Genomic DNA, 13305 nt, shown 5'->3' with positions numbered 1-13305 from the left:
TTTTGTTTTGTTTTGTTTTTTTGTTTTGTTTTGTTTTGTTTTGTTGTCACTATTCCCTATTCCTAGGATGGTTTTGTCTTATTGCCTGAACAGTAATCATGTGGTCACATACAAGCTTTATGGGAAGCTGGAAAAGTGCTGTTTCATCTCCTATCATTAAAGATACACTCTTCTTCAGAAAACATGATCTTTTATAACCATAAGACAAGGAATGAAATAGCTGGTACACACAACAACAAACAAAAAGTGATTAAATTCAAGTATTTTGTCAATTTGGTTTTACATGTTTTTTCTTTTGACTCTCTTTGCATTTTTAAAGTTATATTTTTGATTATGACTAAATTTTATGAAACCAAATGTTGAATGCTGAAACATCTATACTATCTATAAAAGTTTAATTTTCATAAGGAAAAATTTGAAGTTATCCTCACACTATTTCTGATGAATGACCTTTTCAGGACATGAAATGGTAACTTGCCAAAGTTTGAAGATAGTATTTGACCAACTCTTGTGATATCAATAATTGTCTTTTAAGAACTTAAAATTTAGACCTTATAAATAAAATGTTCCTAAGTCTGAGTAACCCTTCCCTCTGTAGTATTTTTGAACAATGGCTCCGAAGATACCGCCCTCTTCTGGAAGTTTATCCTGAAGCCAATGCACCTATCGGCCATAACAGAGAATCCTACATGGTTCCTTTCATACCGCTCTATAGAAATGGTGATTTCTTTATTTCATCCAAGGATCTGGGATATGACTACAGCTACCTACAAGAGTCAGGTAAGGCTCAGTGGCCTTCAGATGAACTATGGAATCTGGTGTGGGTAACCTCTTTTGGGGTATATTCAATTTTTTTCCAAAACTTTTTGAGAAACTATATTATACCAATTTATAATCATGTAAACTAGAACTATATCTCAAGGATTCCTAAATTTATATCTAGTCCATCTACTATAGGACATTCATACAGTTAAAGTACTGAAGAATATAGGATTGGGAAGTTTTGAGCCATAATTCTCTCACCCAAGTATTTTATGACCTAGGGATATTATTTCAATACTGTGAATCATATTTTATTTGTTATATATTTAGATAGGAATAACTCCATGGATTGTTCTGAATCATGTTAAAGAATTCAGTCTATGCAGGATGATATGGAGTAAACAATTTGTGATCTTCCATCGTGAGACTCTTGATAGTATTACCAATACAATACTGGAAACTTTCAAAACCAACTAATAATGGGTTTCCTAATACTTCTCTATTGTTAGTTATTATGCCTTTGGCTAAAATCATAATGTAAAGCCTTAGGACTGGAAGTACCTGTAAGTTTTGGTCTTCCTAGTCAGGACACATTAATATCTTCTTGAAGAAGAAATGGGTAGTAATGATAGCCTAGTCCATGCAAGAACTTCCTACTATTGTAGTCTATCTATTTGTTGCAATGATAAATGACTGAGAAAGTCAAGGTAAAGAAATGATTTTCTCTGGGTTTCAGAGGTTTCAGACCAAGATCAACAGGTTTCATTTGTTTGAGCTTTAGGCAAGATAGAAATATTATGGGTATGTAGTAGGGACAAAGAGGGAGTCATATTCATGATACATCTATCCTTCAAAGGCAAGCTCCCAGTGACTTAGTTCCTCCAATCAGGCCTCACCTTCTACTTTCCAGCAAGACCTAACTAATGCATCATATTGGGAATCCATCCATTGATCAATCAATTGATGTAGCCAGAATCCTCATGATACAACTTCTCAAACCTATCAGCTGGATGCTAAGTCCTTTAAACATTAGCTTTTGGGTGTGTAGGTATTTGGGTGAATCCTTTATATTTAAACCATAACTATCTACATTATTTAATTTATTATTCACTAGATAGGTATTATTTTATATAAAAGAGGTGAGAATATCAGTCTTATAGAATTGAAGTGACTTCTTAAATGTCAAATAGCAATATATGGAGGAAGCAGGTTTTGACCGTTCCCTTAGAACACTATACTTTCACAATAGTATATAAAGGCTAGAAGAATACAATGTAAAATTGCAAATGATTACATGAAGGAAACATGAATGAGCTCATCAGATAAGGAAAAATGAAGAAATGTGTGAACCTCACTAACTCCTAGCTCTTATGATCAACTTTAGTTCCACTGAAATGACTAATGTAATTTGGCTGTCAGTACAGACCAAATCCAAAGTAGAAGTCTATCTTAGTTAGGGTGTTACTGCTGTGAATAGATACCATGTCCAAGGCAACTCTTATAAAGGACAACACTTAATTGGTACTGGTTTACAAGTTCAAAAGTTCAGTCCATAGTGTCAAGGTGGGACACTTCTAGGCATATATGGGGCTGGAGGAGCTTAGAGTTCCACGTCTTGTTTCAAAGCAGCTAAGAAAAGTCTGGCTCCCAGGTAGTAAGGACAAGACTCTTAAAGCCTACCCCCACAGTGACACACTTCTTCCAAGGCCATACCTTCTCCAAAAAGGCCACACTTCCTAATAGTGCAACTCCTTAGGCTTTGCATATTAAAACCATTACAAAGTCCTGTAGTCCTACAAACAGACTGTGCAAGGAAGTACAAAGAGTGAACAACAAAATTTTACAAGAATTTAGATAGGGAAGCAGTGATTTGTATATAATTCATCTTTGACAATGTTTGAAGTGTTGGTAGGCAGCAGATAGAAAAGGGCAGAAAATATTCTAACCTGAAAGAATAAGTAAAGATGTCTACTGTATTTATGAAATATTGAATTCTTATATTTGGTGTTATGAACAAAGAAAATAATATTTAAAAGACTGAGATGTTTTATAAAAGTTATCACAAATTGTATGCTTTTTATGACTGGGACATTGTCTAGGTGTGATCCATGAACCAGTTTATTCCTCATTATATTTTTAGGACAAAACTTATATAAATTGACAAATAAGTTATATGCTGAGTGAAGAAAAAGGAGATTATGGGACATTTTTGAAACTTTTTAACCTGTGAAGCAAATTAATTACAGTAAAATTCATTGATATATTTAACAATAATAAAGGAAGGTCGAGACACAAAGGGAAGTCCATGTATTTGTTACAATAGAACAAGATATGAAATATCAGGGTAAATATTTCTCAGTGCAATATGATTCAAAGACTTGAAGCTCCAAACAGATACCTAGACCTTATGAGAGAGGAGGGTCAAAAAAATCTTAATAGAAAGTGAAATATATTTTTCTAATTATCTTAAAATAAACAATATTAATTTGAAATTCTCTATTGGTTTACTATGTTTTTTATACAGCTATGAATTTACACAATTACCTTTAGAGAAAGTTGATTTTAAAATAAATAATAGAAACTGCCTATTTTCTATTTTATGAAGCATTCTTCATTATTGCTTATGCATTCAAAGTACTTAAAATTCATCTCTATTCATTGCTAAACTTCAAGATTTCTAAAAAAAAAATATTAAATGTTTTCAGTAATTTAGTTCATGAGGGTTGTTATTCATCATTCAGGTATTCATGTTGATAATTACTTAAGTATTTTGTTGTAGAGGGCAGCTAATGTCTGAAATTGTCAAACATTTTCTCTTGTAATCAGATTTAGTGATGTTTTAAAAACTGAGAGGCAAGCGATTTTCTTTCAGGTGTAACTGATAAAAGGACAGGACATCAAGTAAAAGACTTTATTTTGGCATATGATTCCAGAGGTCTCGATGTCTTAATGGTAGAGAATGCATGGTTGCTGTGCACTTGAGACTTGTTTGTATAATAATGTATATAATTATTTTATGTTCCTCCTTCAGAGGAATGTCTTCTCTGCCAAGGTGAATTACCCCATGATAATCAGAAAGGACACTAGTCTGAGAGGCGAGAGGGTGTCTAATGTACTAAGGAAAATGGCAAATGATATGACCTTCAGGACAGTCTGTTGAAAAAAAAAAATCTCAGAAAACATGAATTCAAGAATATAATTTCTCAACTATGCAAAATACAAGGAAGTGATATGAATTATAATAGGGGCTTCATGGACCTAAAAGAACAGAGGCAACTGTACTATGAGCCAGCTTGTCACACAGATATTAAGGAAACAGATACAGAGATTTATCGAATAGTGATCTCGGAGACAAATCTCATCCAGCTACCTTATTGTCTGTGCTTACAAAGGCAAGCAGATCTCTGAAGTCATTTGCCATGTTTAAAATATATAAATATATATATATATACATATATATATGTATATATATATTGTATACATATATATATATATGTATATATATATATATATACACACATATATTTGTTGTCTTGAAATCAAGGGGCTAAGGTCATAAAATGGTGACTCATGAGATAATCAAAAGGAAACATGGAGCAAATGACTGAATTGATATGTAAATCAGTTTGGGCTTTAATCTGCAAGAAAAAAGCTACCCAGAGAGAACTGTTTGGAGAGCAAACATTGCTCTTTTAGATTTTTCTAACAGGGTTTCTGACCTTAGAACACCCAAGATTTGTTTTGTTTTGTTTTGTTTTTCCTAGCAGCTTTTCTAACTTTGGTCAAAAAACACAAAAGCTATCCTAGGGAGCTGTCACACAAAAGTCTTGGAAGGATCAAGAATTCAAGGCCCATAACTAAACGTAGTAAAATCAATATATAGCAAACCAGTAACCAACATCAAAATAAATGGAGAGAAACTTGAAGCAACCCCACTAAAATCGGGGCCTAGACAAGCCTTTCCACTTTCTCCTTATCTATTCAATATACTACTTGAAGTTCTAGCCAAAGGAATTAGAAAACAAAAGAAAGTCAAAGAGATACAAATTGGAAAGGAAGATGTCAAAATATCACTATTTGCAGATGATATGATAGTATAGATAAGTGACCCCAAAAATTCCACCAGAGAACTCATATAGCTGATAAACAACTTCAGCACAGTGGCCAAATATAAAATTAACTCAAACAAATAAGTAGCCTTCCTATACTCAAAGGACAAATGAGCTGAGAAAGAAAATAGGGAAAAAATACCCTTCATAGTAGTCACAAACAATATAAAAAATCTTGGTATGACTCTAGCCAAACAAGTGAAAGATCTGTACAACAAGAACTTCAAGTCTCTGAAGAAAAAAAATCAAAGATCTTAGAAGATGGAAAAATCTCCCATGCTCATGGATTGGCAGGATTAATAGGTATAAATGGCCATCTTGCTGAAAGCAATCTACAGATTGAATGCAATCCCCACCAAAATTACAACTCAATTCTTCACAGAGTTAGAAAGAGCAATTTTCATATTCATTTGGAATAACAAAAAATCCATGATAGCAAAAACTATTCTCAACAATAGAATTTTTTTTAAAGCAGGATTTCTGACGTAGGTCTGAAAACCCAAGATTCTTTTTTTCCTAGCAGCTTTCTGACCCTGGTTGGAAAATCCATGAGCTATTGAAATTGCTTTTAGAGCTTTTTCTAGCAAGGAGCTGAGCTGTCTGGAAATCTCTGGAAAGCTGCCTCTAGCAGAACACAGAGCTGTCAGCTTGTACCCACAATTGATTTTTTGGTCACTCCCAAACACCCATGTGAGGACTCCCTCTCCACGTTGAGGCTGTTTTTTAGCATGGAGATATGATGTAGTGTTTAGGAGCATTAGCTGCTCTTTTTGATCCCCGGGACATAAAAAAATAGCATTTTTTATGCAATGTGCTACCTATTAAGGAGAAATTTAAAATGAACTATGTATGAGAATATCTAAGAGTAATTGAATCTAGACATTTAAGTCCCATTATCAAAACATATTTTTAAAATGTATTTAAGAGTGATTTTCAGGATTCCTAAAAGTAAATATCACATTTTCATTGGTTTCAATTTTTATTATTTAAATTAATGTCACTCAAATCTAGAGATTTCCATTATGTCAGTCACTTCTTGACTTTTCTGGTGATGATAAACAACCAAACAATCCATTTTATTAAAACTATCTTCATGATGTCTAAGAAGATTTTCAGAGACAAGTAAAGAAAAAAAAAGCAAAAGAAAAAACTGGACAAAGTAAATGTTGCCTTTTCCTTTTTTTAGGTATGTAATTTTACTGTGATTTATTTATATATAACTACCATTCCAGCATGCCATAAGTATTTATCTTTTATTTTTGTGGGATGAGCAGTTAATTAGCTTCTCAAAGTAATTAGAAATTTTGAAGAGCAAATATCAGCAAATAGATAGGAATGAGATTAGATGAAAGATAATTTGATTAAAAATTAGAAAAGGGGGAATATTCAAAGGATTAAAAGAGGAGGAAAGGCTATAGACATAAAGGTCTTCTTCAGTTTTCTCTAGTTCCTGATTTTCTGCTTCTTATATTGTGCTGGCTTTATTTCCAGACTTTAGTTACTGAATCCACTCTTTCTTAGTTTGCAGGATAGTGAATTCTGAGTAGTGATTAGGAATAACTATCATGAATCAAGCATCTATCAATCCTGTACTTATCAAGTATCTCTAAAGAAGATGATCATGAAAGAATTACTATAATTTCCACTTCAACAGGGGTGGGATAAAAAGTGGGTAGCAAAGATACTAAGGTATGAGTTAAATTTTTTGACTTGATTAAATTATTTGCTAGTGATACTCTACTGAAAAAAATAGTCCATAACTTTGAATACCAGACCTTAATCTTCTTTAAGACTTAATGTTTACATGGGGTTTTATAATCTATGGTGGCACATCAATATTCTTGAGATTTTTTTACACTCCATATTCCATTCCCTGCCCCACTTCCACCCTCCAACTGCTCCACATCCCACACCTCCTCCCCAACCACCCTGTCTCCACATTGATTCCCCCAAACCCCAAACCCCAAACCCTGTCCCACTTGATCTCTAAACTTCCTGGGGCCTTCAGTCTCTTGAGGGTTAGGTGCATCATCACTGAATGAACACAGACCCGGAAGTCCTCTACTGCATTGTGTTGAGGGCCTCATATCAGCTGGTGTATGTTATCTGGTGGTCTACTCTTTGAGAGATCTCAGGGGTCCAGATTAATTGAGACTGCTGGTCCTCCTGCAGGATCACCCTTCTCAGCTTCTTTCAGCCTTTCCTTATTCAACAGGAGTAAACTGCTTCTGTCCATTGGCTAGGTGAAAATACCTGCATCTGACTCTTTCCACTGCTTCTTGGTTTTTTCGCAGGGCAGTCATGCTAGGTCTCTTTTTGTGAGCGCTCCATAGCCTCAGTAACAGGACTGAAGCCCTGAGGGCCAGCAGAAAGAATGGAAATAGGTAACCTCAGGAAATAGGAGGTTGGGCGGCCCTCTAGAATGTACCAGAGACCTGGGAGGTAAGAGACTCTCAGGAATCAAAGGGAGGGACCTTAGATGAAATGCCTGACCATAGGAAAAGGGCACTTCCCACATCCACTAGGAAGACAGGACATCAAGTGAGGGATGGTATTGCCATTCCACAGTAACATCTCTGATCCCTAATTATTTCTGTCTGAAAGAATTACAGGGATGAAAATGGAGAGGAACCTGAGGAAAAGAAGGTCCAGTGATAGGCTCAATGTGGGATCCAGCCAGAGGGGAGGTGCCAAGGCCTGATATTATTACTGAGGCTCATTAATATTCTTCACAGCATGCCATATAAGCAACCAGAAGAAGAGACAGTATATAGAAGTTTCCTTCCATAAGCAATCTATCTCCTCTTATTGAGACAATACCAAGTACAGTTTCTTGGTTTGCTGAAAATTTAAAGTTTTCTATATAGTCTTTAAATTGTAATTTTATAAGCAGAATATTTATAATTAGAAGCATATTTATTTTAACTTTCTTTGAATTACTGCATGCTTTAAGTATATATGTGTTAGTAAGACTATTGTTTTTTTAATTGTATTTATTTGGAGTTACTTTTAAATTCATAAATAATTTATTGATATGATTATTTTCTATGAAAACATACTACTTCAAAATATATCATCTGAAAATTCATGTCTCATCATACTATTTGTTTATTACTTAAGGTATGTTTTAAAATCCAGGTACTATTTTTATAATACATTTATGTATTATATTCTTTTTAAGTATTGAAAAATAATGTATTCTATTTAGGTTTGTATCTGCTTGTATTTCACTCTCATATATAAATCATGTCATTTATCATGCTTCTTAATTTCATTTTGTCAAATAATGATATATGCTATTTTAAAGGCTAGACTTTTCCAAATACCAAAACAAAGACTTCACTTTCCATGTCTATGCTCTGACCAGGCTAGTGCCCCAAGTCAGCTACCACAACTTGTGCAATTATATTTTTAATAATTATTTCCATGTTTCCAAATAATATGTAGATACCAATATCTTTTAATTCATCAAGTCTATCTCAGGTGTCTTCATATATAAATGAGTTTACTTCTCTTACAAACATTTTATTTATACCATCTCAATATATGACTGTCATTTAAAGACACATTTTGAATTCTTGTTATGTTCCTATACTGAATCTGTCTGTTATAGTTATTCTTTATATTATTTTGTCTTAGAGCAAATGCTCCATATTTTTATTTTAATATATATAAAGTATATCATGAGCAATACCAGATTTTAAATATAAACTCTAAATTTTACCTCAAAACATAGTACTGGCTAATTTATAATTTGTTTTCCCAGATATCCTTTGAATATCTCTCCAAATCAACCTAATATTTCTTCATTACCTTTTTGGAATCTAATAATACATTCAGTCATGGAGTAAACATTTACTTTTCTCATGAGGTTCAGGCACTCTACCAAATTTCAGATTACTTCATTGTAACCACCAGCTTTTCTGCCCTCAGCCCAGTTCCCCAAAAAAATGGCATATTGTTTTATTTATAAATGCCTGAGCCTTAAACTAGGCTTCTCTGACTACCCTGTAAGTCAGTTATCCTGTTTATACAATTCTGTTTGTTACATTGCTGGTTACCTCATCCAACTACCTCCATGTCCAGGTGATGAAACTTCCTGTGCCTAGTTCCCAGAGTTCATTGCTCTCTGCCGGATGTCACACCTTGTAATCTCTCCTTAGCTTATTGCTCATCATATTTTTATTGACAAGAATGTTTCCACACCGTACATAAGATATTATCCCTATACGTCATAGTTTGGGTCTTCAATGAGTCAGTATGACATAGAATATAAACATATAATTAGTAATTCTAATACAATATGTTGGTGTAATGGTAGAAGAAATGCTATACCTATAAAGTTTAGATATTTAAGGCCTTTTGGACTAAATAGAAAAATGTTTATAAGAAACACATGAAACAAAAGGTGCAATTTGACATTAGAAAAACTTTTAGGAAAATTACAGAGGGATACCAAAAGTATATTCTTTCCAAAATATGCATCTGAGATTATCTGTACTAGAAGATTCAGGGGTAGAAATTTATTTATGGGTGGCAGAAGTCATAACTGTTCTAATTCTAACCCAGTTGTAATTTCTTATGTGGTTTGAAGTAATTTAGCTGCTACTTACTTCTAAGTAGCAGCTAAAATGCTGCTGATGGTGATGATGATATCCGTGAAAACAGCATGATCTTTTTCTATTTCAGATCCAGGCTTTTACAGAAACTATATTGAGCCTTACTTGGAACAAGCCAGTCGTATTTGGCCATGGCTTCTTGGGGCAGCACTTGTAGGAGCTGTTATTGCTTTAGCTCTGGTTGGGCTTAGCAGTAGGCTATGCCATCAGAAGAAGAAGCAACCCCAGGAGGAAAGGCAGCCACTCCTCATGGACAAAGACGACTACCACAGCTTGCTGTATCAGAGCCATCTGTGACCATCATAGCAAACAGAGTGGGACTAAAGGGTTTGACTTCACTTGACCTATTTGATGACCTTTCTACAATTTTAAACTAGTATAAAACATAGACCATAGCTGTTAGACTGTTTTTTGCTCAGACCCATGGTTTTTCCTGAGTCCTAATTTCTAAGGAAAGACTGGTATTTGCTAAAAAACAACTTACTTCTATCTAAATAAAATTTCTCTTACAACTAATTGTTTTTTTATGAACGCATCTTGATTATTTAATCTTGAGGTACATTTTTGTTTTCCTTACTTCATTGTGAATTTCCAAGAAAAAAAAATTTGCTTTCTCTCTCCCTCTCCCTCTCCTGTGTGTGTATGTGTGTGTGTGTGTGTCTGTGTGTGTGTATGTGTGTGTGTTTGTGTGCGTGTGCATCTGTGTGTGTGTGTGTGTGTGTGTGTGTGCGTGTGTGTGTGTGTTTGTGTTAACTGATTCAGACAATTTTGAAAATCTGGGATAGATAGAAATGCTCATTTATTTCTGAACTTATTTCATTAAAGTTTAGAAAAGATGAATAATTACTAAATCAGTAATCAGAGGAGAACATCTTCCCGTTTTCATTGGTTGTCATATTTAAGTTATTTTACCTACAATCTGTGACTGATGGGAAAAAATCAGGTAAGAAATGGGAATGTACTACCTAATAAGATAGTGGCCTTTGGGAAGAGTGTACTATTACTAGAGATTATTACCTGAAGTTTACCTATAGCCAGAAAAAGAATCAAGACAGATGACTACAGTGATATCTGAAGCTTTGAGTCAGCATGACTGTAATCTGAATCATCAAGCACACGGGCCAAAGGAATGGGAACAGTGATGGGAAAAACTATCTGAATCAAATTCTAGTGTGAAAATGTCAGGGGCACATCCAGTCTCATGGGGCATTGGTATGGGGCATCTTTGAGACCTTCACACCTGTATGACTCACCCAAATTTGCTGTGAATGTAAATTTGTAGTGAAAAGTAAACTTTTACTTTAGCCAAAGTAAAATTTTAGTTTTAGTTTTTAATTTAGGAAAATTTTAGAAAGCAATTTTTTTTTTGTTTTCTAAATTATTCTTTTTCTAGAACTGGGCATCAACCCAGGGCCTTGTATATGCTATGTAAGCATTTTCTTGCACTCTTCTACCTAGCATTTATACATAAATCCACCCAAGAAATGTTTATTACAACTGACAGGGGTCTTTGTAAATTCAGTTTTTCCCTTTATCACAATACAATTCCCTCTTTTGCCACTGCATACCATTATAGAATTTTTTTTCCTCTAGAGGCTCAAGGTATCTATTTGTATAGCTGTCACACTTTTGATAAAGGTTACCATCTCTTTGATTCTATATTGATTCTTATTATGGCAACAAAATTATATTATATTTCAATATATCAGAAAGTTTTATTAAATTCTCATCAATCTTGTATATTTTAGTCTTGCTTACTCTGTAGGGTTTATAAACTGCTTCATTTTTTTTTCCTGAAATTGTCCTGTTGCTACATCCTTTTGTTAAGAAATAAATATGTGGTATTCTTTTTTCCCCTTTCTTCCCCCTCTAGTTTTTATGTTTTTAAAATTAATTTTACTATTATTCATCTATTTTATCAAATCGAATGTGTAATTCTCTATGTGTAGTAGTTAATCTGTGATGGATACATGGCATGTTAACCATTGTATCTATGAGGCTGACAACAAGCATAAGTCATTGATGTTCAACAGCCTTTCAACATTTATATAAGCTTTCATTTTTGTGGACAGTGGCAGTTTATACAATAGAATGTAAATTAAAAACAAACTATTAACACCATCAAAGCCTTAAAATTATTCAGCTGTTGCAAACTACATATAAACAACTTTAATATTTTAATGTTCTAGTTAAGTTGTATATACTTCAAACTTATAATTTTGGGGCCTTATATTTCTTTTTATATAGCAACATTCTAGGATGGAGTGGGAAGAGTTTCCTTAGTTTCAACCTCTAACTGATGCACTCTGGGCAGTGATGGCTTCTGTTTGAGGGATACTCAGTTTTCTTGTCGAGTCCTGGTAGAATCATCATGCTCCCTCTAGTAGAAGGATCAAATCACAGTAGCATACACACACCATAAATTATAGTCAATGAACTATTAAGTTTTAAAAAGAGAATATGTGAATCTGAGGAGGCAGTGAGGTAGGGGTGGATCTGTGAAGGATCATATGGAGAAGTGGAGGGTAGATAGACATTGTATCAAATTTTCAAAAATAATAAAATATTTCTAAAATGTAATTGAAAGAACAGCATATGAGTTGGAATAAAAACTCATGTAGAACTGTCTTCAGTCACTAGCTCTGACTGAATGTGAGTTTATTATTAGCCATTTACACTAGAAGATTTGAGACTTACCTGAATGATTTAGTTGTCAAATTTGGGCTCACCATTTAACATACCTCCTAAAAAATTCTTAAAAATTCATAGTAATCACTTTCACCTTCCTTTTGCCTAATTTAAATAATATACATTCTCTTTCATCAAACAGCTCTGCATCCTGTTTGTCCTATTGATAAATAAAACAATACGAGACAATGATGTGTTGAGAAATGTGAATATTTAGTGAAATATAGTTCTTAATAAATTTGTTTTATTAAAGTTACTTTTACTTTCTTATTTTTTTGTTTTACAAAATTAAGGAAAAGGTACAGAAATTAAAATTGTGTTTTCTAAATCAGTGATATATATGTTGCATAAACTGGTTCCTACTGCTGGATTTTGTTGCCTCTCCAGTCTCAGAGCAGTGTCTGGATTACAGGTATATACTTCTGGACTAGGATGAAAGCAGACTGTTTTAATGAGAAATACTTTCAAGTTCACATGGGAAAGCCATTTATATTACATTAGGCCAATAATCCTAACTTTAATGGCATTTCATAATGGGTGCTGAGTTCACTATCGAATGCTGAAGTCATACTAAAAATAATGTGGTGGTCATGGAACCTCAAAACAAAACAAAAAAAAATAAGGAAAAATTCATCACCTTCTAAAAATCTCATATTACTTTTTCATTAACTCGGTAACAAATATTGAAATGTTTTAAAAGAAACTTCATTGCAATATACACAATTAATTGACTAATTTCAGTTTAGTTTTTTAAATTATTTTATTCTTTCTGAATGGCAAGTACTTTTTGATGTAGCTCATGAGTAACAGTAGTAGTAGTTTTTGCAGAGCATATACCTCCAAAAATCTAAGACAATATACTGCTCGAGTTTCCTGAACACCTGTTTATTGCAGTGTTGCTCACAATAACTAGGTTGAGGAGATACTCCAGATGTTTATCAACAGACTAATAGATAGAGAAGCCATGGCATGTATACATGATGGCGATTTGTCCAGTCATAAAGAAGAATTGAGTTATATAATTTGCAAGAAAACTGATGTATTTATAATTCATGATGATAAATGCAATAGGTCACACTAAAAATTACATTTTTCTATATTATATATACATGAAAGTATATACACTC

General features: G+C 33.5%; 1 protein-coding gene across 2 annotated transcripts in view; it reads left to right on the top strand.

Annotated features, from left to right (window-relative positions):
- The window catches only part of Tyr (tyrosinase), a 71931-nt gene extending 61848 nt beyond the window's left edge, over nucleotides 1–10083 (top strand). The window contains exons 3-4 of one of the 2 annotated variants that reach the window (XM_031384378.1): nucleotides 599–780; nucleotides 9561–10083. In XM_031384378.1, the coding sequence (XP_031240238.1) occupies nucleotides 599–780; nucleotides 9561–9647 (269 nt within the window). In that variant the 3' untranslated portion in view covers nucleotides 9648–10083. The remainder of the gene's footprint in view (nucleotides 1–598; nucleotides 781–9560) is intronic. The other variant, XM_031384377.1, reaches the window with a different exon arrangement.
- Nucleotides 10084–13305: the final 3222 nt, after the last annotated feature.

This window comes from Mastomys coucha, unplaced genomic scaffold (assembly GCF_008632895.1).
Source record: "Mastomys coucha isolate ucsf_1 unplaced genomic scaffold, UCSF_Mcou_1 pScaffold21, whole genome shotgun sequence".
Taxonomy (NCBI): Eukaryota; Metazoa; Chordata; class Mammalia; order Rodentia; family Muridae; genus Mastomys; species Mastomys coucha.
Note: the sequence above shows the minus strand (reverse complement) of the source record. Positions and strands in the feature narration are given on the sequence as shown.